Raw genomic sequence first — 27,760 nt, forward strand, 5'->3', positions numbered from 1 at the left:
TTCTGCCATGAACCAAGTGCCTAATATTGTTTGTGCTTTTTAGAAGTTTGGTGGGGGGCTTCACACCCCAAGGATAGAAATGGGTCAGTGACACTTGCTCACAGGGTTGCCAGACATTGCGCATTCTTCTTAATTAAAGGCCTTCAGGCCTTAGAGGCAAAGCCACATTTTTCTCACCTCAAGAAGAGACGACTCCAACCTCTTCTACATGTTCAACCCTGTGAGACGAGTTAATAAACTCTGGGACATCTTCCACAGGAATATTCTGCAGCCACTAGAAAAAGTGGTTATGCAGACTATAATACTATGGAACAATGCTTAAGAGAATAAAAAACAAGATCTAATCACAACTTTGTATGTGTTATTTATATGTATCTATTTTAGATTTGCAAGTCAAGCAACAAACCAACAACCCAAATCTCTGTATCAAAAATAAATGGAGGGCTGGGGGTAAGGGGTAAGGTGGATGGATTGTCACCCATTAAGGATTACCTGCCACAGGAATTGCCCTCCTGATGCAAACTAGGAATACATGATGCAACTGTTTTCAGTCAGGCAACTCAGGCTGTGATCCCAGAAAAAGAGAGACAAATGAGATAAGCTCTGTGACAGTCCCCGGAGGCAGTTTCCAAGCTGCAGCATTGGGGATGGGGAACTGGAAGAGAGCACAGTGGTCTTGGTGATTTAAGGAAGCAGATCAAAGTTCATGGAAGCTCAAGGAAGCTAGAAATCACAGAGCAAAGTATTGAAGACATCTCTTGAATTTTTGTTAAATACTAATCTACACATGCATGAGGTCAAACTCCATAAGGACAGGAAAGAATTACTAGAAAGTCATGACCTGAATACTTCCTACGGCTCACACAGGGGTGGGAATAATTTGTGCTCTCACTGGCCAGAGTAGCGAGACCTCACCTGGATAGAGTCTCCTTACTAAGGGGCTAAATTAGCCATAGATTAAAGGCTGCACTAGACTTGGCCTAACAGAACTTAAAAGCAAGTCTCAAAGTGATCCCAAGTAACTAAAGTGCGTGACAGAACAACGTTCAACACTCTTTGAAGAAATGTAACAAAATCCAGGATCCAACAATGTAATATTCACAATGTCCAGGCATTCAAAGTAGAAGGAAAATATAACCTATAACTAGGAAAAAAAAACAATCAATGGAAACAGATCCAAAAATGACAATGATGATGGACCTTATAAAAATGAATATTCTAAATATGCTTAGAGATGTAAAGGAAAATATGAACATGAAGAAGAGAGAAATGGGAGATGCTAAAAAAAAGGACAAAGAAAAAACCCCAAACAACCCAATTTGAACTTCTAGAGATAAAAATAAAACGTATGTAAAAAATACCGTGTGAGACAAAATTAGATTAGATGCCACAGAAGAAAAGATCAGTGAACTTGGAGATACAGCAAGAGAACCATCAGAAGAGAGGGTAAAAGACTAAAAATAAATGAAAAGAGCATGAACAATATCAAAGAATTTAATATACATATAATTTATATGGTGGTTTGAAGCTGTTATGTACCCCAGAAAAGCCATGTTTTTAATCCATTCCTGTGGATGAAGACCTATTGTAGGTAGGACCTTTTTGATTAAGTTATTTTGACTGAGATTTGAGCCAGCCCATTCAGGGTGGGTCTTAATCTTTTGTAAGAGATGAAACCAAAAGGGCTCAGAGAGGCTCCCAGAGGAGCTGAGAGATGAGGACACACCCACAGAAGCTGAAAGAGGAGGCCACTGAAGCCAGAAGCAGAAAGCAACAAATCCTGGGAGCGAAGGACCAGCAGATGCTGGCCATGTGCCTTCCCATGTGACAGAGGTGTCCCGGATGCCAGAGGCCTTTCCTCAGCGAAGGCATCATCCTGTTGATACCTTAGTTTGGATGTTTTCATGGACTTAGAACTATAAATTTGTAAGCTAGCAGATCCCCATTGTAAAAGCCAATCCATTTCTGGTATATTGCATTCTGGCAGCTTTAGTAAACTGAAACAATTGGAGTACCAGAAATAGGAAGAAAAATACTTGAAGAAATAATGGCTAAAATTTTCTAAAGTTGACGTAAAAAAAAAAATCTCTAAGATTATAGAAGACTTGAAAAACACGATCAACCAAGTTGGCCTAACCTATGATTACAAAGTATTCCATCAACAACAGAGAACCCACATTCTTTGCAAGTGCTCATGAACATGCACAGCAAGAATGTTCTGGGTCATATTCTGGGTCATAAAACAAGTCTTAATAAATCTGAAATGAACAAAAGTGTTCTCTGACCATAAGAGAATTTAATTTAAACTGTTTTAAGGTTAAATATAAATAACCCATGGGTCAAAGAAGAAATCATAAGGGAAATTAGAAAATGTTTTGAACTAAATGAAAATAAAAACATAACTAATTTGTGGGATCCATCTAGAGCAGGGCTTATTTATAGCACAAAATGTTTATATTAGAAAAGAAGAAAGGTTTAAAAATCAGTGGTATAAGCATCTACCTTAAGAAACCAAAAGGAAAATAAATTAAGACTAAAGTAAGCAGAAGAAATAAAATGAAAAAGCAGAAATGAATGCACCAGAAAAGGAACAAACACAATAGCAAAAATCAATGAAACCAAAAGCTGATTTTGGATAAAGATCAATAAAACTGACAAACATCTACCCAGAAAGATCAAGAGAAAAAGAGGACATAAATTATCAGTGTCAGGAATTAGAGGGGACATTGCTACAGATACTAGGAATTAGAGGCATAAAGATTCAATGTTATAAACAACCTTGTGATAATAAATTTGACAATTTAGGTGAAACACACAAAGTACTACCTTTCACTTCAGAAGAAACGGATAACCCGTATAGCTAGCCCTATATATATTTAAAAAATTGAGCTCATGGTTAAACATATTCCCACAAAGGAAACTCCAGGCTCAGATGGGTTCACTGGTGAATTTGAGCAAATATTTAAGGAAGAAATGTTACAAATTTTAGATAAATTCTTCCAGAAAACAGAAGAAAGTGCACTTCCCAAGTCATTTTATGAGGGTGGCATTATCCTGATCCTTAAACTAGAGAAAAAAGTAACAAGAAAATAAACCACAGACCAAGATTCAATACCTCACAAAAACAAAAAATTCCTTAACAAAATATTAGCAAACTGAATATAACAAATATATAAAAGAATAACACATCATGAATAGAGTATCTCAGAAATGCCAGATTGGGTTAAGAATTGAAAACTGATCCTTATACTAAGAGGATAAAGAAGAAATCATCTCAACAGATATAAACACATAAAGAATGTGACAAAATCAACAGCCACCCATGATACAAACTCTCAGCAAACTAGGAAAAGAAGGGAACTTTCTCAACTTGATAAAGGGCATCTATAAAGGACTTACAGTTTACCAACCTTACAAAAATAAAAAGGATTATAAGGGAATACTATGAACAGCAGTATGCTAACAAATTCGATAACCTACATGAAATGGACAAATTCCTAGAAATAAACTACTGAAAATGACTCAAGAAGAAATAGAAATTTTGAACAGACCTAAAGTAAAGAGATTGAATTAGTAATTTAAAAACTGCTCATTAAAAAAAGCAGTCAAATGTGTAACATTTGTCCAGATGGCTTCACTGTTGAATTCTACAATTAAAAGAAATGACACCAATCCTTCACAAACTTTTCCAAAAAAAAAATATGAGGAGGGAACATTTTTCTATTCATTCTATGAAACCATTATTATCCTGATACCCAAACCAGACAAAGATATCACAAGAAAAGAAAGCTTCAGCCCAATATTCCTTACGAGGATAGATGCAAACATCTTCAATAAAATACTAGTAAACTGAATCCAGTCACATATATAAAGGATTATATGCCATGACCAAGTTGTATTTATCCTAGGAACACAAGGTTGGTTCACTGATAAGATAATCAGCGTAGCACATATTAATAGAATAAAGGACAAAAACCACATGATCATCTCAATAGATGCAGAGAAAGCATTTGACAAAATCCAACATCCTTTCATGATTAAAAAAAAACCAAACCAAACCAAACCAAACAAAACAGGACTTCCAGAAGATGGCAGTTAGGAGAGACAGGGCAAAAAAACACCTCCATGAAACATACCAGATAAAATCCAGAAAGTGACCCAGAATACCAGTTCCAGCGATGCACCAGCTGGACAAGGTCTGCTAAATCCACAGAGACTGTGCACTTGGTGAAACCGGGAGTCTGTATCCTGAAACGAGTGAGTAAGCCTGCTGAATATCTGGCAGCCACGCTGTGGTGTGGGGAAACCGTGGGTTGGTGCTTGGAATTGGACTAGTTAATTAAAAAAAAAAAAAAACAAAACCCAAAAGCAGCTGCGGATACGGCAGTAAGAACTGCACAATGAAGCCCTGCAGGAACAGGCTGTGGGTACACCTCAATATCTGGTGTAGACGATAGCCTTTTGTGCACCCGCTGCTAACTGTCTGGGAGCGAGGCAGGCAGAGGGGAGCCAAAAGGGGAAAATAACCACGCCCCTTGCAGCCACCTTCCCAGTGGACTGGGAACACGCCTGCCCAGCGCCGGCGCCACAGCCCAGAGCCGCGCCAAAAAACCCAGTGTGACGGGAAGTGTTTTCAGCATCACGTGCACATGCCACAATATCGGGTGTGGACAATAGCCTTTCGTGTACCCACAGCTAACTGTCCCGGAGCTAGGTAGGTGGAGCTGTGCGAAAAGGGGGAAATTAACACGCTCCATACAACCATCCTTACAGCAGGCTGGGAGCACCCCTACACGGCCCGGAGGCCCAGAACTTCCCTTGAGGGACAGCGCGCAAAAACAAAACAAAACAAAACAAAAAAAACCACTCAGCAAACTAGGAACAGAGGGAACTTCCTCAACCTGACAAAGGACACCTCTGAAAACTCAGTTAACATCATCCTTAATGGTGAATGACTGGCGCTTTCCCGAGATCAGGAACAAGACAGATACCCACTTTCACCCTTCAGGTCAACATTTTATTGGCGGTTCTAGCCAGGGAAATTAAGACAGGAGGAAGGGAGGGAGGGAGGAAGGAAATAAAAGGCATCCGATTTGGAATGGAAGATGTAAAACTATCTTCATTTGCAGGTATTATCTTGTATATAACAAATCCTAAGAAATACACACACACACACACTACTTACACACTAGGTAGTTCTTAGTATTAGAACTACTAAGTAACGTTCTGTCACCAAGGTTTCAGGATACAATATCAACATACAAAAAATCAATTGTAACTCTTTACACTGCAATGAACATTTCAAAAATGAAATTAAGAAAACGATTCCATTTATAAAGCATCCTAAAGAATAAAATACTTAGGAATGAACTAACAAAAGAAGTGACAGACGTATACACTGAAAACTACAAAACATCATGGAAAGAACTCAAAGACAACCTAAATGGAAAGATATTCCATATTCATGAATAGAGAGGACTAATATTGTTATGATGGCAATATTCCCAATACTGATCTACAAATTCAACCACTATCCCTATCAAAATCCCTGCTGTTTTTTCTGTAGAACTTAAAAGCTGATCCTAAAATTCATACGGAAATGTAAAGGACTCAGAATAGCCACAAGGGGAGAAAAAAAAAGAGTAGGAAGACTCACACTTTCACTTTCTAATTTCAAAACTACTACAAAGCTACAGTAATCAAGATAGTGTGGTATTGGAATAAGGAGAGAGAACTATATAGATCAGTGATGTAGAAGTGAGAATCCAGAAAAAAAAAAAAAACCCACACATTTATGGTCAACTGATTGTTGATGAGGCTGCCAGGACAATTCAATGGGGAGAAAGAATAGTGTTTTCAATATATAGTGCCGGGACAACTGGGTATCTACATGTGAAACAATGAAGTTGGACTACTACCTTACACCGTATACAAAAACAAATTCAAAATGGAACAAAGACCTAAATGTAAGAGCTAAAGCTATAAAACTTTTAGGAAAAAAAACAAAAGTATTTGTGACCTTGGGCTAGGTAATGGGTTTGTGAGATATGATACCGAAAGCACAAATGACCAAAGAAAAAGACAAATGGGACTTCATCAAAATTAAAGATATTTGCGCTTCAAGAAAGGGGAAAAGACAATCCACAGAATGGGAGAAAATATTTGCAAATCATATATCTGATAAGGGACATATAGAATATATAAAGAACTCTTACTACTTAATAATAATAAGACAATCCAACTAAAAACTGGGCAAAGAATCTGAGTAGACATTTCTCCAAATAAGATAAACAAATGGCCAATAAGCTATAATTAAAAAGTCAAATAATAATAAGTGTTTACAACACTATGGAGAAATTGGAACCCTCCTAAACTGCTGCTGGAAAGGTAAAATGGCACAGCCACATCGGAAAACAAACTGACAATTCTTCAAGTGGTTAAACTCAGAGTTATCACACATGACACAGCAATTCCATTTCTGGGTATATGTCCGAGAGAACTGAAAACATATGCCCACACAAAGACTTGTACTTGAATGTGCACAGCAGCTTTATTCATAGCCTAAAAGTGGAGACAACCTAAATTCCTCAGTTGGTGAATGGAGAAACAAAGTATGGTTTCTCAGTACAGTGGAATACTAAGCAATAAAAAGGAACTACTGATAACACCTCACAACATGGATGAATCTCAAAAGTATGCTAAGTGCAAGAAGTCGACACAGAAGACTACCTACTGCACAGTTCCATTTATGCAGAATTCCAGTAAAGGGAAAAATGACAGTAAAAGAAAGGAGACAGTGGCTACCAAGGGCTGGGGTTGGCAGAAGGGACTGCATGCAAAGGGGCATGAGAATTTTTGGGGTTGATGGTAATGTTACACATTTTGATTGTGATGGTGGCAAAATGACTGCATATATTTGTCAAAACCCATCAAACTATACTCACAAAAATGGTGAATTTTACTTATGTAAACTATATTCAGTAAATCTGATTTTAAAATAGACTGGAAAGGAACCCATGAAAATGGATGACTAACAGTGATTATCTTTGAGTAAAAACATTAGGACTGATCCTTCATTTTCCAACTTCTCTGCATTTCCCCATTTTCCTTAGTGAACACACTGTATATGCCGGTTTGAATGTATTATGTCCCCCAGAAAAAGCCATATTCTTTGATGCAATCTTGTGGGGCAGACATAATAGTGGGGATTAAGTTGGAATGTTTGGATTAGGTTGTTTGCATGGAGATGAGCCCCACCCAACTGTAGACTATAACTGATGGGATATTTCCATGGAGGCGTGGCCCCACCCATTCAGGGTGGGCCTTGATCAGTGGAGCCATATAAATGAGCTGGCTCAAAGAGAAGGAAGTCAGTGCAGCTGAGAGTGATGTTTTGAAGAGGAGCAAGCTTGCTAGAGAGGAAGGTCCTGGGAGAAAGCCATTTTGAAACCAGAACTTTGGAGCAGACACCAGCCACGTGCCTTCCCAGCTAACAGAGGTTTTTCTGGATGTCATTTGCCATCCCCCAGTGAAGGTACCCAATTACTGATGGGTTACCTTGGACACTTTATGGCCTTAAGACTGTAACTGTGTAGCCAAAAAAAACCCTTTTTTATAAAAGCCAATCCATCTCTGGTGTTTTGCATTCTGCAGCATTAGCAAACTAGAACACCGTACAATCCCAAGTTTAAAGTGAGAACAAAGAGCCCTTCTTACTGATGTCCTCCACTGCAGCAGCAGGAGTTGCAAGCCCTGGATTTGAATCCGGCTCTGCTATGGCTGTGGAGTCTGACTTTGAGTTGGTCACTTCAACTCTCTGGGCCTCCCTCCAAAATGCTGGGGCTGGGCAAGCTGGAGGATTCTCCTATTTTCTGCCCTTCCATAGGTCTGGGCATGGAGATTACTCAGCCTAGTGTTAGATGACCACGTCTGGTGTTGGTTAAAACAATTTTTTCCTTTCTATATTCCAGAAACCACTCCTGAGAAGGGTGAGGTGCTTGGTAAATGCTCTGGGAAAAGGGTTGATTTATAAGTGCAGCTTGAGCTGAAAATAAGGTTTACTGAATGTGGCTATCCCTACGTACCACAGGCATACCCATGTCTGTGAAGGGCTGGATGGAAAGCTGCAATAAAGGTTTTCTTCCAGAGAGGACCACTTCAGGGAGAAGGAAACAGCTATTTCTAGCAGGGCATGGAAAAGGAGGCACTTGCTGTGGTCAGGTCTTAGAACACTTCACGTGGGCCATCGCAGGAACCCTTACCCAGGGAGAAGACCAAAGCCTAGAGAGGTGAAGTGGCTCACAGGGATTAGAAACCAGGACTGGCACCTTCAGCTTGTCTGCTGCCTGGGGGAGTCCCTGTGTCCCGCTTGGCTGCGGCCCTCCTGACGATAAGGTAGCTAGGAGAAGTGACCATTAGGAGTGCTTCTGCCTCTGCTAACCAGTCATCTGGTCTACCCATGGCTGCACCATGTGGATGGCTGTTGAGAGCATGGGCTCTGGAGTTCATTGCAAAGGCTCCGTCACTGTGACTGTATGGCCTTGGGCAAGATCCTGAACCATTCCTTGTCTCACAGGGCTGCCCTGAGAATTAAACGAGTCACTACATATAAAACTTTAAAAATAAGGTCTGATACAAAATAAGAGCTCAAATGATGTTATTATACATTTTACTAACTCTGCTACTTTGAGTCAGTCATTATGTTTGCTGAGCCTCAGTTTCTTCCTCTGTGTAACGGGAATAATAACACTGGCTAGCTAATAGGCTGGTCCAGGAAGTGTGATGAAATAACCCATTTAAGCTCTAAGTACCGCAACCTAACATGCAGTCAGTATTCACTAAATGTTGGCTGTGTTTAGAATTTCTACTGTCAAACACATCCCTGGGCTGTCACCAGGGGAAGGATGGGTTTTCCTACCGAACAGAAAGGCTGTTTATTAGCAGGAATCACCCTGTGCCATTTAGCAGCCCCTTAATGAGATTGGTGTTACTCGAGGCTGATCCCCCTTATCAGTGGGGCTGTGAACTGCACAGATCATGATGCTTAATTTCTTTCTATGGTGCCAATCCTTTAATCCCGATTCAGCCTGGCTGGGATTTCTACTGCTTTGCACTGGACTGCCAGAGAGGCATTCTCTGCCAGTGCTGGGCCAGAACAAAGCAGTCCCAAGCTCCTCATGGGAAACAAGACAAGATCCCTGGGAGAGGGGGGGCCACCTCCTGGCTTAGCCTTGATTAGCATTTTAATGTCCTCCTCCCAACTGCCCAAGGGTTGGGGAAGCCCTGGCACCCGGACTCTTCCCTAATTAGCGTCCAGCTTCCAGCTGGCAGAGGGGCAAGAGGAGGTCTGGGGTTTGCAGGAGTGGGGAGGAGCTGGGCTGTGTGCTCAGGAAGTGGGCCCCCAGAAGCCTTCCAACTGCTCTTGTTAGCCCCCAAAACTTGCTCCTGGTTCCCCACGGGGTCAAGCCTGAACTCCTTGAGCTGGCATTCAAGGCCTTCCCTGGCAGGATGGTTGATGGCAAAGACAGGCTGCAAGAGGAGGCTGCTGAAGATGGAAGCTTGGTGTGAAAAGGGCAGCTGGAGGTGAGAGAGGGAAAGCAAGTTTCCAGCCTAGGGTGACACCGCATCAAGGCACACCAGTCAGAGCAGGACTAGAACTCTAGGGTCTTGGCTACCAACCTAGAGCTCTGTCCTGATTTTCATGAGTTCATTAGAAGCCATTAATAGGACACCCCCCCCCCCACAAAAAGATCATGTGAATTAGTGCCTAATGTAGGCAAATGAATGAACAAATGAATAAATGAATGAATGAACAAATGAATGAGCAAATGCAGGTCAAGTAGCAGAGCAGTCTCTAGATTAAGAGAGATTCTATCCCTAGCTCCACCACACTTTGGTTGTATTTTCTCATGTTGCTATTAATTGTATTTTATCACACAATTTCTCTTTATTAATCAGAATTTAAGTCTAGCTTCTGGAAAATGAAATTTAATGTTGCTGTAAGATGGGAATATAATCTACTTGATGTTTTAAATAAATTCACCTTAACATCACTAGGCTTTCAATTCTAGTCCATCAGGGAGAACCCTCAATGTATCAGTGGGGCATTTTCCTTCTGCTCTGTATTGATGATGACTTGCATATATATCATTCTTTAATATTTATTCTCTCATTTGGAACTCTAAATAAAGCATGTAGTTGGAATACCTTAAAAAAAAAAAAAAAAAGATTCAAGCCCTGCAATATTCTGTGCTAGTCCAGCCAGACCTGGAGGACAGTATGAAGGACCTGCAAACCCAAGAGGAATAAAATAATAATACCACCACCACCATCACCACCACCAACAACCATAACAGTAGTAACACCAGCTAATAATTACTGAACGATCGTTATGTGTCAGGTACCCTTCACCCGTTATTTTGGATGCTTCCAGAGATATCCAGGGGGAGGGTGTAGGAGAACAGTTAGCTGCCACCCGCAGATTCGGTGTTCCCCTTGCAGAGTGTCGGGCTGTCCCTGGGCAGTGGCTGCCTGGCCAAGGCCCACATTCTCCAGCGGTAGGCCTCTGTCCACTGATCCAGGCTGGCCACGTGACTCACTCCTGCCACTGGAATTTGAGCGGATGCCACATGCCCCTTGTGGTCTGAAGTGTTAAGAAATAGGTGTGCCTCCCCAGAGCCCCTCTCCTCAATCACCAGGCAGAGAGAACTCGTGGAGCCACGAGACAGAAGGAGTCCCTGAGTTGCCACGTGGAAGGCCAGCCACCCAAGTCACTTGCATTAGGTGGTAACTTAAGTAAGTGATCATGTTAACCCACTGAGAATTTGGGGTTGATCTGTTCCTCCCTAACTAAAACAGACATTAGTCGTGAAGCAAGAGCTATTGTGACAAAAACATAAATTTGGAGGCACTGGTTTGAAGACTGGGTGGGAGGCAGTGAGGGAACTGACACTGGAACCTGGAAAGGTGGAGAGCCATGTTAATACAGAGGCAAAACATATGAAAAACGTTGTCCAGATGCAGACTAGCGAACCTGTAGCTCCAGAGCAGGGATTCTTAAAGTTTTGTCCCCGGACTAGCGGCAGCAGCACTGCCAGAAGACTTGTTAGAAATGCAAATTCTAGGCCCCGCCCCAGACCTACAGAATCAGGAATCCTGCATGGGGTCTAGAAATCTCTATTTTAACAAGCCTCCCAGGGTCTGATATATGCTCAAGTTTGCAAACAATGCATTTAGGAAATGGGTAGAAAGAGTGCTACAGTGTGTGCTGGCTACTGCTGGATGCCTGTCACAAGGAAAGAGTAACAGACAACGTGCTCCTAGAGAAGAGAATGAGGGCCTAATCCCAAGGTGCCCGGCCAGCAGGATTTCAGAATAGTGATAGGCCAGTGACTGCTGGGTGCCTCTTTCAGCCCTCTGTGGTCTGGGAGTTCTAACTGTGGTCCTTCTGTCCTTGTCTACCACTGCTTATGGAAGAGGGGGTACAGGCCATGCAGACAGTTTATTTTTATAGTTCACATGTTGGACCACAAAGAAGCACATCTACCCTGCTGGAACCCATCAAGACCTGGGAGAGAGAGCTAGCATCATAGAGATCCTCAACTTTGAGTTGAGTATGGTAACTGCATGGGGCTTGAGGGGTGGGGGACCTCACCAGAGAGACAACCGAGTGTGTCTGTATCTGGGAAGAGTGTGTGCAAGGATACGGGCAGCCCAAGGGGTGGGCTACAGCAGACTGCGAGATGGCCACACTGCGGAGAGGGTGCCAGGAAGTGGATGCTCAGAGGACTACTTTCCCCAGCTCCATGTGCATCTAGGTGGAGCCATATGCCAAAATCTCACCAATCCAATGGGAGCCAAGGGGTCCGGAAGCGGGTGTTAACGTCTAGACCTGCCCATGAGAGCCCTACATGAAGAAGCGGTGTGGGGTCTGCCTGGGCGGTGGTGGCTGCTACTCCCTGGCTCTTCGACCTTTTGCCTGCGGTCTGCGCAACCAGGCCCCACCGCCACTGCCGCCGCCATGCCTGTGAAAGGCCGCTTCCCCATCCACTGCACCCTGCAGTACCTGAGCCAGGGTGACACGGTGTTCAAGGCCTTGGTGGAGGTCACAACGGTGAATTACAACACAGAACGGGAGCCGGGCGAGGGCACCAGGAAATCTGTGTTTTTCAACCTACCTCAGATCCAGTATAAAACCCCTGGGTGCAGATCATGTGTTCAAGAGCATGAACCATCACCTTTCCTGCGATTCTATTTAGATTCTGAGGAGCAGGCCCTGCTGGGTGTGGAGACCAAGACCAATAAGGAGATGGTGGAGCACATCAAGAAAATCGTGGGGAAGAATGAGGAAACGCTCAAGAAAGTGGAGCAGGAGAAAAGCAGCTCTCACCCAGCCCGCTCTGCCCTGGGAAGGACTGCCTGCAGGAGTGCGTCTGTGAGGTGGAGGGGCAGGTACCCAAAGAGATAGGGGGAAAGTACGACACAACTGAGAGCCAGTGGCCAGGGCTGAGGGCAGCGGGGCCCGACGGGCTGAGGTGATCGTGTCTGTCTGGCCAAGGGAGAGACTGCTGTGGGTCTGTCTTGGTCTCAAGGAAGCCCCTGGTTCTGTTCCCAGAGAGACTCTGCAAGTCTCTTTGCAACATCAGGAGCCCCTGTACACACTGATGTAAAAGGGAAGGGGGAGGAATATCTGCCACTGAGCTGTGAAATGAACATCCCTGCCGCATCACAACAACCAAACATTTCTTAATCACTCCTGCAAAAAAAAAAGAGTCCCTGCACATGACCTTCAAGGCTCTCTCCCCCACTGTCAGCCAAACGAGAGGATCCAGACATGGCTCTGGGGCCCAAAGAGGTGGGGGAGCCACAGGCTGGAAGGAGCACAGGTCCCTGGATGATTGCACGGAGCAGAGTGCCCATGGCCACCTGGGATTTAGGTGGCAGAAATAAACGTCTACTGGCTTAATCCACTGAGATTACAGGGATTATGTCGTCTTGCTGCTAGCATACCCTAACCAATGCAGAGAGGGTATTGCTCCCATTTTGTAAAGATGCTCAGAGAGGTTAAGTAACGGGAACAGAAGCGCACAGCCGGCTGGGATGTGGACCCCAGCGCTGCTGGCCCGAGTCTGCCCTCTGCGGTCTTCTCCAGGACTACTTCCCTCCACAGCAGAGGAGAGGGGCCGTGATCTTTTAGAGAGGTTGTGGGGGAACAATTTAAAATCCCTGTCTTAAAAGGACTGGCAGAAGTCTCTGAGCCACAACTCTTGTCCCATTCCTGATGGGCTCTTCTGGGGAAGAGGCCACGGACGTGCCTGCTGCTGCTCAAAGTGCAGGAGGGGTCTGCTGAGCAGAAGTTACTGGAAGATGGGCTCCAGGGCATACAGAAGGAGGACCTTTCTAACCAACTGCCCAGAGACGGGCTGCCTCAGGAGGTACTGAGCTCCCCAGCACTGGAAGTGTAAGCAGCAGCAGGACAGAGGAACACCAGGCGAGGATACTACAAAAAAGATGGCGCAAGAGAATCTTACAGCTCTTCCAGCCTTAAACTTCTACAATTCCTTGTCTCGGCCCCAGTCTCCTGCACACCCCTGGCCTAGCTGACTGCAGGGCTTGAGGCTCCTTCCCTTGCGGTTCAGAGTCAGCTTCTCTGAAGACACTGCCCTGCCCTTGCAGGTACCAGTTAGCAAGTGTGAGCGATCTCACAGCAAAGAAGGGGTGCTGCTCCATGTTGGTGGTGAGGAACAGGTTACTGGGGAGATCCCCCATTCATAAAGATCTGCAGCACCTGTGTACCTGGCTCAGGTCTAAGCTCCTGACATTGATGTTCAAGGACTCGCCTAAGCTCACTCTCCAACTCCCGCCCCCAGCTATGTGGAACCACCCTTCCAGGAACATGCCTTCCTCTCTCCACCCTCCGTGCCTGCACAGGTGGATTCTCGCTGGAGAGCCCATTGACCACCTTTTCCCCTGGCTACCTCTGACATGCCTTCAGGCTTTGGCATGGATAGCATCATCTCTGGGTCGCCTTTGATCCCCTGAGGCCATCTGGGTGATCTTGGGGCTACCCTACCTTCTGAGATGCCCATCTCTGGACACCTACCTCCTGCATGCTCAGATCTACATGCTGCTCTGGCTTTGCCACAACCTGTCAGCTCCTCGGGGGCAGGGAGCTTTGCCCCTTCAGTCCTGCAGCTCAGCACTGGGCACAGACTTCCCCCATGTCAGTGGTCGTGACTGTTAGAGGGAGGGAAGTTCTTGGGACAAGCAAAGAGGTTAAGGCTTCAGGGCTCAGCCACTGCTGGTGGACACTGTCCTTGGTTTTCTTGAAAACCAGGAAGAACACCTTTCAGGAGCTCTTGACAATGCCTCTCCTGGCGTGTACCTCACTCAAAGCAAGGTACTTAATTATAGGCAGTTAGAACCCTGAGTGGGGGAAGCAGCCTTCCCACCCGCTGCAGCGTCTCCATCAGCTACAACTCGTGCACTGTAATCTTTTCCTAAGAGGGGCTGGAGTTTCGGGAGAGACAGAGAAGATTTAGGGGAAAGAAGCTGCCGGGATGAGTGGTATCTACGGAAGAGAGATTTCTTAGGAGGATATTTAGGATGTTTTTCTGGGGGCAATCTGCCATGAGGTGTGATTTATATCATTTTCCTAGGCATTCTGGAGGTGGGTTTGTGTTTTGATCGAATGCAACCAGGCTCTGAATGGTAAGCTGGAGTACTCTGGCTTGTGTGTCCCATCAGTCCCACCTCCTGCCTCTGCTCACCTTGATCTCAAACCACACTCAGTTTCCACCTCGAGGCCTCTCTGCCTGCTCAGCTCCTACTTGGCTTTCAGTCTCAGCCCAGGAGCCACAACTTGCAGGTAGCCTTCTTCATCTCCTCCCCCTGCCCCACTGGGCCCCTAGAAAGCTGTGCCGCCGCCTTCCCCCACATTGACCATTCTGTGCTATAAGTGACTGATGGGGAGGGACTCTCCGAGGGCAGAGGCCCGTGTCCTGAGAACACATTCCCAGGCCGCAGGCTCAGGTGACTGCCTCTTCCATGTGCAGGGGCTGATGAAGGGGAGCGGGGAGGGAAGTGGCCTCCCAGGGCCCACTGGGCCCCCTACCTGCATGGGACTGCATGTGCTCCAGGAGGTTGTTGTAGAACTGGAACTGGATCCCACAGGCGCCACAGGTGTAGGGTTCTGGGGGGAGAAACGTGGCAGCTGCATTAGGAACAGCAAACCTGGTGCCTTTCTGCTGGGCCCTGGGACTCCAAACCCACCTGGGTCCCCGTACTCATTAAATCAGCGAGGGAGCTGCTGGGGGCAGGAAAGAGCCATGGAGAGAGGACATGCAGACCAAGAGACGATGTAATCCTATCAGGCAGGTATTTATTGAGTGCTTACTGTGTGCCGGGCACTGTTCTGGGCACCTGGGATGAGGTGGGGAGGTGGGGGTGGGTACAGGACAACATCACTAGACCAGGAGCTCGCCCAGGGCAGGGCCATGACTCGTTGCACAGCCGCCCCTCTGCCTGCAGAAACACACAGGGGTCACTGCACTGTTTAGAATGAATGAACGAATGGACAAAGAACAAGATAATGGACATGGAGGGCAGTAAAGAGGGAGAAAAAGGCAAGAGAGGAGGGTAAGAGGTGGAGAAAGTTCTGGAAAAGGTGGCAAGAAGGGCAAAGGGGAGAGAAGAGGGAGGGAGAGAGAGAGGAAGAACCAGTGCACGCAGGCAAGAACAGTTATGCGGACGGGGCTTGATCTTTCACCTCTGGGTTCCCAGCACTCAAGTCAGTGGCTGGATAGGGGAGGAGAAGGAAGTAGAAGAACGAAGGGGTGAAAAGAAGAGTGAGGAAAAGTAAGGGAAGAGAATGGTTGAGACAGGACCTGGAAGCTGCCCAACCCCTGTCCACAGTCCTCCACCCACCTGGGGCTGGGCCCGTCTGCCTCTGCCGGCCTCTGGGTCTGCCCAGGAGGGTGGCCCAGGCCTGTCTCACATGGCAATGGTAAGATGCTCTGGGGAGGTCCTGGGAGGGTGTGGCCAGCTGAGTTCACGCCCTGTCCTGCCTCACCCTCTTCAGCCCTGAAACCCGACGGGACCATCACTTACTCTGCAGGAGAGGGAAAGGATTGGAAATCAGGGGACTTGCAGTTTCTGCAAAAGAGACACAGTTTAGCTAACTCTCTTCCAGACCTGGTGCTTCGTGGCAAGCATCATCAATTCTGTTCTTAATAAGCAGGGAGCCAGCTAGGGTCCTTGGAGAAGGGGTCGGGGGGCATCTGAGAGCCAGGCTCACACTCTGGGGTGGGGCTGGGCATGGAGCAGACCTCTCCTTCAGGGACTCCAGGTTTCCAGTGATTGCTGGGGCCACAGGGCAGGCAAGACTGGACGGGGCCATCCCTCTAGGACCCCTGACTTCTGGGACAGTGAGCCTCACATCAGCTCTCATGAAAGAAAATGCCCAGGGGTGGCTGCCACTTCAGGACGGGGAGCTAGAAGGCACACCTAGGTTCTGGAACCGGGACAGGTGCAGCCCCTGCGAGGGGCTGTGCTCCGGAATGCTTCTGGCTTGCGAGAACTGCCCCCACCCTGCCACAGGTTGTCACAGATGCCAGCGGACAGGCTTCATCTGGGGGAGGCAGCAGTGTGGGGTCAGGCAGGCGAGACTGTAAGTTCTGGCCCCACCATGTACCACCTGGTGACCTGGGGCAACGATTTACCTCTCTAAGACTCAGTTTCCTCATCTAAAAAGTTGGGGTAACAATCACACTGACCCTCATGGGTTGTGGTAAGGATGAAAACAGTTAAAACACATAAAGCTCTGAACACCTGCCAGGCACATTGTAAGCGCTCAACAAATGCTGGTTGCTGGCAGTGGCAGCAGTGGCCGCAGTGGCCCTTTGACCACATCCCCAATTCAGAATTTCAGCTCTTGTAGAAGAAAGGGTGCAGGGGGTGCAAGCACAGCTGGCTGAGAGGAGGCCTCAATTCCAGCCACGGCCCTGCCCCGTACTCCTGTGTGACCTTGGGCAAGTCACTCCATCTCTTTCAGGTTCGGCTGCCTCGCTGGAGGCAGAAAGAAAAGACGCCCACCTTTTGCACCTCTTGGGGAGGTTGTGTGGATTCAATTTTTCAAAACAGTGAAATGGCCCAGAAAAATCGATGTATTCTCTATGTTTTAGGGGTGGCACCATTCTTGAGGTTCCCACAGCCTGCCTCACTCTCTTCTGCAGGGTACACCCCAAACCCCTTGTTTACTTACAAATAAAATCCACCCCCAACCCCTAACATCTGAGTGTGAAATGTATGCCTGGCGCTCGCTAGTGCTCACACCCACCCTGGGGTGTGAGTCTAGTTTAGTCCCACTGTGTGGTGGAGGAGACATTGAGAGACTTGCCCAAGTCAGCCAGCTCGTCCGTGGAGGAGCTGGGGTTTGAAGCACGGCTAGAGAACGAAGCTGGGGTTCAGATAACTGCACAGAGGCCTCCACCTTAAAGTCTGTGTCCCCGCCTGCTGCACAGAGGCCTCCACCTTAAAGTCTGTGTCCCCGCCTGCTGCACAGAGGCCTCCACCTTAAAGTCTGTGTCCCCGCCTGCTGCACAGAGTCCCTAATGGTCAGGTCACGTCCATCACCTCTCTACACCCAAGCAGTGCCCAGCATAGGCCCACACTAATATTTGCTAAAGCAAACCTGGATTCTGCAACACAAGGGAGGGGGGTGCTTCCCCTTCAGGCAACTGTAGTGCCAGAATGATTTCCCAGCCTGTGCTGGTCTCCCCGTGCAGAACGGCTTCATGTGGCTTTCTCGGCAGAGGCTGTCTGCACCCACCCAAGGCCCTGCCAGGCCCCTCCCCAACCCCGCGTCTTGCAGCGGAGACTGGTCCTTTGCTGTTCCGCTCGGGGTGCCGCAGGGCTCTGCCAGAGGCGGCCATCAGGGGGCGCCAGAACACCACCGGGACCCTTCCACGAACCCCAGTAGGGCTGGGGTGCTCCTACCCGGGACCTTGGGACAGTTCCAAGGGCAAAGTGGAGCCAGAACCTGGGGCCTCTGGCTCTTGGTCCCCAGCTCCCTCTACTGCTCCATTTCCTCTCCTAGGAAGAATCTGGCTGGTGATGCTTACCCCTTAAAACTCAGCAATGGCTTTCTGAGGCCCACCCGCCTGGGACCCGATGGAGGTGATGCTGGGGTAGGTGCAGTCTTCTCTCCATGGGGAAGAACAAGGGGGAGCCAGAGTCCCCACGACACCCCCGAGGTCCACAGGGATGTCCCTGGAAGAAAAGGCCCCTCTGGCCTCTGCTCGGCCCTGGCCTCCTAATTCCCCAGCCTCCTCCCAGTGAGACTCAGGTCACAACCCGAAGACCCCTGCTCACAGAGCGCCTGCTGCCACCGCTGGGCAGGGCCGGAGGGCACGGCCATAGCGTCGATGACTGCCAAAGGCCACACTCACCGCTGGAGTTTTGGGAACTGCTATTCGTCTCTTCAAAGTGGTTTTGTGCTTTGCCTTCTACTCTCCGACTGAAAGCGCTTTCTGCTGGGTGGGAGACAGGAGAGAGAGAGAGATTGGTCAGCATAGGTCTAATGGGAGGCCTTGGGCACCTCAGCATGGCCCAGGCCCCTGGGGGTGGGGGCTTTGTGCTGGGGGAACCAGCATAGGGAGGGGCCCCAAACCAGGCTCCCCAGCTGCTGAGGCTCATCGTTGACCTGATACCTCACCAGGCCTCCTCCACAGTGCCCAGAGGCCATGGAAGCCCAGAGAGGTAGGGGGAGGGCAGTAACCTGCCCAAAGCACACAGAAGAAATCCGGCCCAGAGGTCTGGATGGTGGGCAGGCCTGGGCCTCCCTTCTTTGGGTCCTGGGGATCCTTGTTTGTAACACCAAGTAGCTTGGGCCTGTCACCAACTGCTCACTCTGCCAGATTCTGCTGCCGCAGTCTCTACAAAGGAGCAGGAGGATGACAGCTTTCTGGAGGCAACTCTGGCAGAGCAGGAGGAAGGATGGGTGGCCCCTGGGAGAAAAGGTCTATCGGGGAGAGCCTGAGCACCCCAGAGCCCTGGGAGGCCAAAGACCAGGATGAGATCTGATCAGAGCTCCCCCAGAAGGGACTAGCTCCCCTGAGTGATTTCTAGGGTGTCTCTGCTTACAGGCTGACACCTTCCTGACCCTCTCCCAGGCACTTTCCAGAAACCCCGTAATGCAGAGATGGGGAACAACCGGGTGCAAAAACACAAATTTAGCCCCCATGCCTGTCTGCAGAAAGCACTGAAAGAAGAGGACAGAATATCTGAGTTGGAAGATAAACTGGCTTTTCCAGGGTGCTCTTGACACAGGAGATGCCAGATGCTCCAGGAGCAAAAGGCTTCAGGAAACAAGGCAACTTGGGACAAAGAGCCAACCCAGCGCCCTTCTTAAAGGCTCGCAAGAGAATATTAAAGGTCCTGAGAAGACTGACTGGGAAGAGACCCATTTAGCTTCATTTCACCCAGCCTGCCCCAAACATACGTGGTTACAGACCCAGTTTCTTTTAACATCAGATTCCTTACTACCCCAGGGAAATGGTAATCCAGGGAACTCGCTTTGGGAAATGCCACTGTCCCCCAATCCACCTCCAGAAGGGCAAGGGCTCCGACTCGGGGGGGAAGGGGAGACTGGGGTTCCCTGGGTCATCGGGGACGGGAAAAGCAGCCAGAAGCGGCTCCAATAGGCCCTTCTCGATTCCTCAGCGCTGCCTCCTGCTGGAGCCTCCTTTCTGCAGAGATTCGTTGATAACACAAGGAGGACCCTTCCTTCAAAATGTGCCTGTGAAATGCCCAGGTGAGAGCCATACACCTGTTCCCCTCAAGATACCACCTGCAAATTGCAAAGGAGGCCCCACAGGGAAAAGGGAGGGAACTTCCACTGGCTGAGCACCTCCTACGTGCCAGGCATCAGTCCAGATTCTTTACATCCATGGTCTCCCTTAATCCTACCGACGGCTCTTTGAGGTCAGCATTGTCAGCCCCATTTTACAGGTGAGAAAACAAAGAAAAGAGGTTGTCAAGTACCTGGCCTAAGACACACAACTAACCCCTCTGAGACTGCAGACTTAGTTCTTGGGGCAGATGCTTGCTCTCTGAGAAGGCCTGGGCTAAGGAAGTGACTCTCTTCCCATCTTAATCCTTGTACGTGCAGGGGGACGAGTGGACTCCTCCATGGAGAACTTTCCGTCAGGCTGACCAACATATTGTAAGTAGCACAAACAAGGTTACGAACTCTTTTAATTTATCTCCTGTTGCTCAGCTGACAACACAATCTTTGAACCACTAACCCGGCCATACGTCTCTCCGGCAGAAATCCAGCATGTGGTACCATATGTGAAGCCCCATGCGTGGGCACGCAGGTGTACACCCGTGGAAAGCTGCATACTCTGGGATGATGAAGGCAGTGGCAACTTCCAGCTCTAAGCCCCACACCGGCTCCTGCTCGCTACATGGTACCCAGCTGGTAAATCCAGACCGGACCTCACTACAGTTCTTCAAGTCACATCGTGGTAGTATATTGGCTCCTTCCTGGAGGCACCCTGGTTTGAGAACTACCACATACCCCACAGCTCTGCAGGCAGTTTCCCCTCTGAAGAAACTGTAGGTGTAAAAACTCCCGGCCACAAGGGTCAAGAGTAAAACCAAGATTTGAGAGCCCTGACTGCTTTCTTTCAGTTTAGCCAATATCCATTTCCACTGATTTCCACTAACGTGTGACTACTGTTGCAAAAACATGACTACTGGCTTTTCTCAACACTGTATTTGCAAACCCACTTGATTAACTACTCTCCTTTTAGGAGATCTAAGTATAACAAACATGTTTAAAAAGTTTAAGAAACCATCCTCTCCCCTCAAATTAGCCTCCTGAATCAAAGAATAAAGGCAAGCACAATGAACGATTCTGCCACGTCATCTGTCCCTAACCTAATGATTCATTTTACTGTGTTTTCAACTTAATTGCTCATGTATGTAGGAGTTGGCTTTAGGCCTCTTGAGGGCACTTGAATGGCCCCTGGTCCCAGAGGCGCCGCCATCCTCAACCTCCAGCCCACATACCCCACCAGGTGGTGGCCCAAGGCTCGTGCCATCCAGGTGTGAAATGGGCCTCTGACAGCTGGTACTCAGCACAGAGTGGATCTTAATTTTTCTGGGAGAAATGGCTGCTGGAACCTCTCACTGCCTGTTCACTGTTTCGGAGCCAGAGCCTCTTTCTGCATGGCCTCGGAAAATACCAGAGGAGGCGTCCGTTGGTTTCCAGCTGGGCCTGTGGCTTGCTCATGGGTAGTCTAAGAAGAGGGAGGCCAAGGAAGAGTTCTAGGCCAACCACCCTCCTTCATGGAGAGCCACTCCTCAATGAAATGAGTATTCAGACTGGGTTTTCTGAGAGGCAGGGACCCAAACTCATGCCAACAGGGGTCAGGTAGGTAACAAAGATGTATGAACTGGGCTGGATGTAAGACAGACAACAGGGTGATCACAATGAGAAATGACAACTGCTATGTGGCCTCTGAGTTGGGGAGGCAGTAAGGAGTGGTAGAGACTGTGGAAAACTGGAAAGCAAATGCCCTGTTAAGTCAATTGTTGCCCTGCAGGAAGGTGGGTCCATTACTGCCAGATCTGACTTTTCAGGGTTAGCTAGAAATAAAAAATTTACATAAAATCCCCAAATGTTTCAACATTGACAATTAAAAATCTTAAATGACTCTGTAAGGGCCAAAGAAAACAGGCTCTCTTTAGTAATAAAAAGCTCTCTTTGGTAATAAAAAGCATTCTACAGCTTTGAAAAAAATAGTTTGAAAACCACCTGGTACAACCCTCTTGAGTTGGGGTGAGAAAACGCAGGCGGGGAGGGCAGTGGCTTGCCACATTCGCAGAGCCAGCCAGAGGCAGAGGTGGGGCCCAGATTCATCGCAGAGCACCACGGAACCTCCTCTCCTGCTCCTGCAAGGGAACAATGGCCCAGGGCTTGGATGTGCCGGCGGGGAGGAGGGCGAGGAAAGGGGGAAGTGTGGGGGTGACATAGGCCATGAGTACCTGCAGTCGCCTTGCTCGCTGGAGATCCCGAGTTTGGAGTGCGGAACGTCTGGGTTTGGGTGGCTGGAGGGGTGCGGTGTAAGAGTGTGGCGCATCGGACCACGGAGGCCGGAGCTTTTTTCCCCGACTGGTTCGCCTGGGTCTTCGCTGCCACGAAGCGTGGAGACGGGGAGACCTCTGGATGTGAGCACTCAGAGCCCGTGTCCGGATCGTCCGGCGGCTCCCACCCGGGGGCGGCACCTGAGGGGAGCACGCTCTGAGTCCCCGCAGGCCCTGCAAGTCGGTGGGGTGAGCGGTCTTCTCGGGCCACAGGTCCCCACACGTGCCAGGGCTGGGACTGGCTCCGCCAAACCTCTTCTCAGTGCACAGAGAGCACGGGCCCTTGCTCCCTCCCACCCTGAGCCCAGGGAGTCCAGGATCCAGAACCTTCACCTGCTTCTCCTCTAGGGAAGCTGAACCACCAGCTCACTCTCAGCCTTACCTGCAGGCCATTTCCCTGTGCAGGTCACCCATGACGCCAGTGCATAATATTCACAACCCCGGGCTCTGAGCACCTATGAACTCAGCCTCTGACATGTGCTTAGGGCATGTGAATTATTTAACCCTTGTCCTAGTTTGCTAATGCTGCAGAATGCAAAACACCAGAGATGGATAGGCTTTTATAAAACGGGGGTTTATTTCACTACACAATTACAGTCTTAAGGCCACAAAGCGTCCAAGGTAACACATCAGCAATCGGGTACCCTCACCAGAGGATGGCCAATGGCCTCCGGAAAACCTCTGTTAGCTAGGAAGGCAGCTGGCATCTGCTCCAAAGCTCCGGCCTCAAAACGGCTTTCTCCCAGGACGTTCCTCTCTAGCAAGCTTGCTCCTCTTCTAAACATCACTCCCAGCTGCACTCTTTTTTCTCCCCCCAAGTTAGCTCATTTATATAGCTCCACTGATCAAGGCCCACCCCAAATGGGCAGGGCCACGCCTCCATGGGAACATCTCATCAAAATTATCTCCCACAGCTGGGTGGGGCACACTCCAAGCAAATCTAACCAACACCAAAACTTCTGCCCCACACAAGACTACAAAGATAATGGCATTTGGGGGACACAATACACTCAAACCGGCACAACCCTAATCCGAGCGCATTTTCCAGCATGTCGGCTCCTAAGTCCCTTTTCCTTCAAAGGAAGCCTTGCTCATAAGTATGACAATAGAAAGCAGATACACAGGGACATGCTGCAGGTGACGGGTGGGACCAGGATGTTGTCCCCAAAGTTTTTGGGGAAAGGGCTCTCTGGCTCTTCTAGGGCAATGACTGGGAACTGCAGTTCAGGGGTAACGGTGCATAACCTAATTTGCTTTCACTGAAATGGATGCAGCAGATCCCTGCTGATGTTTGGAGGCAGCTTGTGTCCCCACTGCCCAGATGCCTCCTCCAAAACTCTGATGCTTGCCTGAATCCTCTGGAAAAGCTGGAGTCACTGAGCACAGGGGCTGAGGCTCAAGTGGTTGCCACATCTGGTGGTCCTGGGAGAAGCAGTCACTGCCCTGTGCCACTACTAGTGGGGGTGAACCCTGAACCTGCCACCTCCCATGTTAAAAACAAAAGGGGAGGGTCGGAAGAAGATGGCAGCATAGAGAGGAGCGGAAGCTAGTTAGTCCCCCTGGAACAACTAATAAACAACCAGGAACAACTAGTAAGTAATCTGGAATAAATTGCTAGGGGACAAACGTTGACTGTCCACACATCATACACCAACCTGGATTAGGAAGAATGCCCAAGATCGCAGCATAAAATTTGTATGTAAAAACTGCGGACCTGAGCCGGGTGCCCCCGCCCGCATGGCAGCCTGGACTGCAAAGCCTCACTGTGCTAGAGAGCAGCACTCACCGAGCAAGTGAATATACCTCAACCCAGCTCCAACTGAGGGTTTAATTAACAAATGTTGACTGTTCAACACAAGCTACAAATCCCCAACAAGCAGACAGAGGCTTTTGGTGATGACTGACCTTGGAGAGCCGGAGGACCTCTCTAGGAGGGTGGGGTGTCCAGAGGACCCCGGTGCTACCTCTGGCCGATGGGTGAAACTGAGGGTGGCCAAGGACTGGCCCTGAAAGGGGGCTTTCTGTCACTTTTTCGGCTAAGCGGAGAAAGCCTCAGCCATTTTCAGTTCCCAGCGCTCAGACCCAGACAAGGGTGGAGATAGCAGAGTGAGAGAGAATATCCGAATACAAATGATATCTCCCCCGGGGGGTGTATCTACCCTAAGAGGAAAGAGGTGGTGCCAAGCTCTACTACCTGCCTTCCATTCAGAACCAGACCCCAGAGCCTGGGGGAAAACAGCCACAGGCCACACCTCCTTACACCAGTTGGGAGCTATAGGCTGACAGGCATCACCTGCTGGGCAGAAAAGCACAGTGGCTAGAGGCCTCAAAGGGTGTATCAATCTTCTAAGACACACCCTCAGGGAAACCTGATCCTATTGCCTCCTTCTGAGACCCTAGCCCATTGTGCTCTGGGAAAACTTGATTGGGGTAACCAAGGAAAGCAGATGCCTAGACAACAGAAAACTACAACCTACACTAAGAAAAACAAAGTTATGGCCCAGTCAAAGGAAAAAACTTACACTTCAACTGAGATACAGGAATTGAAACAACGAATGCTAAATCAATTCAAAAAGTTTAGGAAAGATATGGCAAAAGAGATGAAGCGTAAAATGAAAGCACTAGGCATACATAAGGTAGAAATTAAAACTGAAAAAATAACTGGCAGAATCTACGGAAATGAAAGGCACAACACAAGAGATGAAAGACACAATGGAGACATACAACAGCAGATCTCAAGAGGCAGAAGAAAACACTCATGAACTGGAGAACAAGGAAACTGAAAGCCTACACAAAAAAGAACAGATAGAGAAAAGAATGGAAAAATATGAGCAATGTTTCTGGGAATTGAATGACAACACGAAACGTGGGAATGTATGTGTCATGGGTGTCCTAGAAGGAGAAGAGAAGGGAAAAGGGGCAGAAGCAATAATAGAGGAAATAATCAATGAAAATTTCCCATCTCTTATGAAAGACATAAAATTACAGATTCAAGAAGTGCAGCATACCCCAAACAGAATAGATCCGAATAGGCCTACGCCAAGACACTTAATAATCAGATTATCAAATGTCAAAGATAAAGAGAGGATCCTGAAAGCGGCACGAGAAAAGCGATCCATCATCTACAAAGGAAGCTTGATAAGACTGTACACAAATTTCTCAATAGAAACCACGGAGGCAAGAAGGAAGTGGGGTGATATATTTAAGATGCCGAAAGAGAAAAACCACCAACCAAAATTCTATATCTGGCAAAACTGTTCTTCAAATACGAGGGAGAGCTTAAAATATTCTTTGAGAAACAGACAATGACAGAGTTTGTGAACAAGATACCTGCTCTACAGGAAACACTAAAGGGAGCACTATAGACAGAAAAGAAAAGACAGGAGTGAGAGGCTTGGAACACAATTTTGTGAGATAGTAGCACAGCAATGTAAGTACACTGAACAAAGATGACTGTGATTATGGTTGAAAGAGGAAGGTTAGGAGCATGTGGAACACCAGAAGGAAAGAGGAAAAATAAAGACTGGGATTGTATAACTCAGGGAAACCTACGGTGCTCAACGATTGTGATAAAAGGTACAAATATGTTTTTACATGAGGTAGAACAAATGAATGTCAACATTGCAAGGTATTAAAAATAGGGTGGGATTGGTGGAAAAATACAATCAATGCAAACTAGAGACTATAATTAACAGAAACACTGTATTATGCTTCCTTTAATGTAACAAAGGCAATATACCAAAGCTAAATGCATATGGGGGGAGGGGTGTAGGAGAGGGGTATGGGACTCTTGGCATTGGTGATGTTGTCTGACTATTCTACTTTGGTTTAATGCTATCTTTCCTTTTGTCGCTTCCTAGCTGTCATGTTGTTGTTTTTTTTCCCTCTCTTTTTTTTTCTTTTGTCTCTCTACCTTCTTTGACTTTTCCTCCTTCTTTGTGGAAGAAATGGAGATGCCCTTATATAGATAGTGGTGATGGTGGTAAATACATAAATACGTGACTATACAGGCAACCATCGATTGTTTACTTAGGATAGAATGTATGGTGTGTGAACAAAACTGTCTTAAAAAAAATGGGTTGATGAAGAAACCTTGAGGGCACTATATTGAGTGAAATAAGACACATAAGGACAAATATTGCAGGGTCTTACTGATATGAACTAGTTATAATACGTAAACTCACAGACATGAAATATAAGTTACCAGGATACAGAATGAGGCTAAAGAATGGGGAGCAGTGGCTTATTATGGGAAGAATGTTCAACTAGGGTGAACTTAAACGTTTGGAAGTGGAATGAGGTGATGGTAGCACATTGTGAGAATGATTAACAGTGCTGAATTGTGTGTGAATGTGGTGGAAAGGTAAGCTCAGGTCACGTTTGTCACCAGAAGGAAAGCTGGAGGTTAAAAGATGGTAATGTATAAAACAGTGAATCCTGTAGTGGGCAATGTCCGTGATTAACTGTACAAATATTAGAAATCCCTCTCATGAACTAGAGCAAATGTATGACACTATAACTAGAAGTTTATAATAGAGGGGCATATAGGAAAAAAATATATACCTATTGCAAACTTTATACTACAGTTAATAGAATTTTAACATTCTTTCATCAACAGTAACAAATGTACTATACCAAAACTATGAATCAATAATGGAGGGGGGAGGTAGTTAGGGTATGGGAGGATTTGAGTTTCCTTTTTTTGTCTTTATTTCTTTTCTGGAGTAATGAAAATGTTCTAAAAATTGAAAAAAAAATTAATTGTGGTGATGGATGCACAGCTGTATGATGGTACCGGGGGCAACTGATTGCACACTTTGGATTTTTGGATAATTGTAAGGTATGTGAACAATCTCAATAAAAAAGAAAAAACAACAAAAGGGGAGGGGGCACTGGTCTTCTCACTCCACAATACGAAGGTGAGAGGGGACAAGGCAGCAAGGGGAAGGGGCTCCTCCGGTGCTGCCCAGGGGCTCATAAAACCCACAGGCATTTTCTGTAACATCCTGTGGGCACCTGCTGCTGCCCCTGCCCCTGGGAGGTAGGAGTGGGGCCTCGTTGTGTCCTTGTTCCCAGAACTCTGCCCCCTGGCATCAGAGAATCCACCCACCTCTTTCAAAGCCAAAGGATGAAAGCATCGTCCCTGATCCTCTGCCTCTGCCCACTCCTGGCCCAGATGGGGCAGCCCCGGCCCCGAGAAGCGGGAGGCAGGGCCCTTCCCAAGGCCACCCAGGGAGTGAGTGGAAGGGTGGTCCTTTGACCACCACCTCGAGGTGCACACTTCCTAGTGGTGGCAGGATGCTGGGAGCTAGGGAGTTCTTCAGCCTCAGACCCCTTAAGGAAGCCCTCGGGTTCCCTACCCCAACTGCAGGAGGAAGTCCCCAGGGCCTCAGTGTGCAGAGAAACCAGGTGTCCCTTGCTGCCTGGGCTCCCTGCTCTGAATATCCACTTCTGACTCAGGAGCCAGGGAGGTGTGGGTGGTGAGGGGTACTTCTGCATATTCCCTCCCACTCTTCCTGCCTCCCGTCCAGCATCGGAGCCAGAGACCTCAGAGGCCCGAGTCCAACCAGAAGGATGCCCGCCTAAAAGTTTCCATTTTTTTTTTAATCCA

The 27,760-nt window shown here is 47.7% G+C and overlaps 1 protein-coding gene across 19 annotated transcripts in view; it reads right to left on the reverse strand.

Moving 5' to 3' along the window:
- The window catches only part of ZNF618 (zinc finger protein 618), a 180,790-nt gene that overhangs the window by 4,097 nt on the left and 148,933 nt on the right, over positions 1–27,760 (reverse strand). For 13 of the 19 annotated variants that reach the window (XM_037851090.1, XM_037851086.1, XM_037851081.1 and 10 more), the window contains 3 exons: positions 22,051–22,290; positions 18,447–18,530; positions 15,113–15,190 (listed from right to left, as the gene is read on the reverse strand). In XM_037851090.1, the coding sequence (XP_037707018.1) occupies positions 15,113–15,190; positions 18,447–18,530; positions 22,051–22,290 (402 nt within the window). The remainder of the gene's footprint in view (positions 1–15,112; positions 15,191–18,446; positions 18,531–22,050; positions 22,291–27,760) is intronic. The other 6 variants (XM_037851087.1, XM_037851076.1, XM_037851095.1 and 3 more) reach the window with 2 other exon arrangements.

Source organism: Choloepus didactylus, chromosome 10 (genome assembly GCF_015220235.1).
Source record: "Choloepus didactylus isolate mChoDid1 chromosome 10, mChoDid1.pri, whole genome shotgun sequence".
NCBI lineage: Eukaryota > Metazoa > Chordata > Mammalia > Pilosa > Megalonychidae > Choloepus > Choloepus didactylus.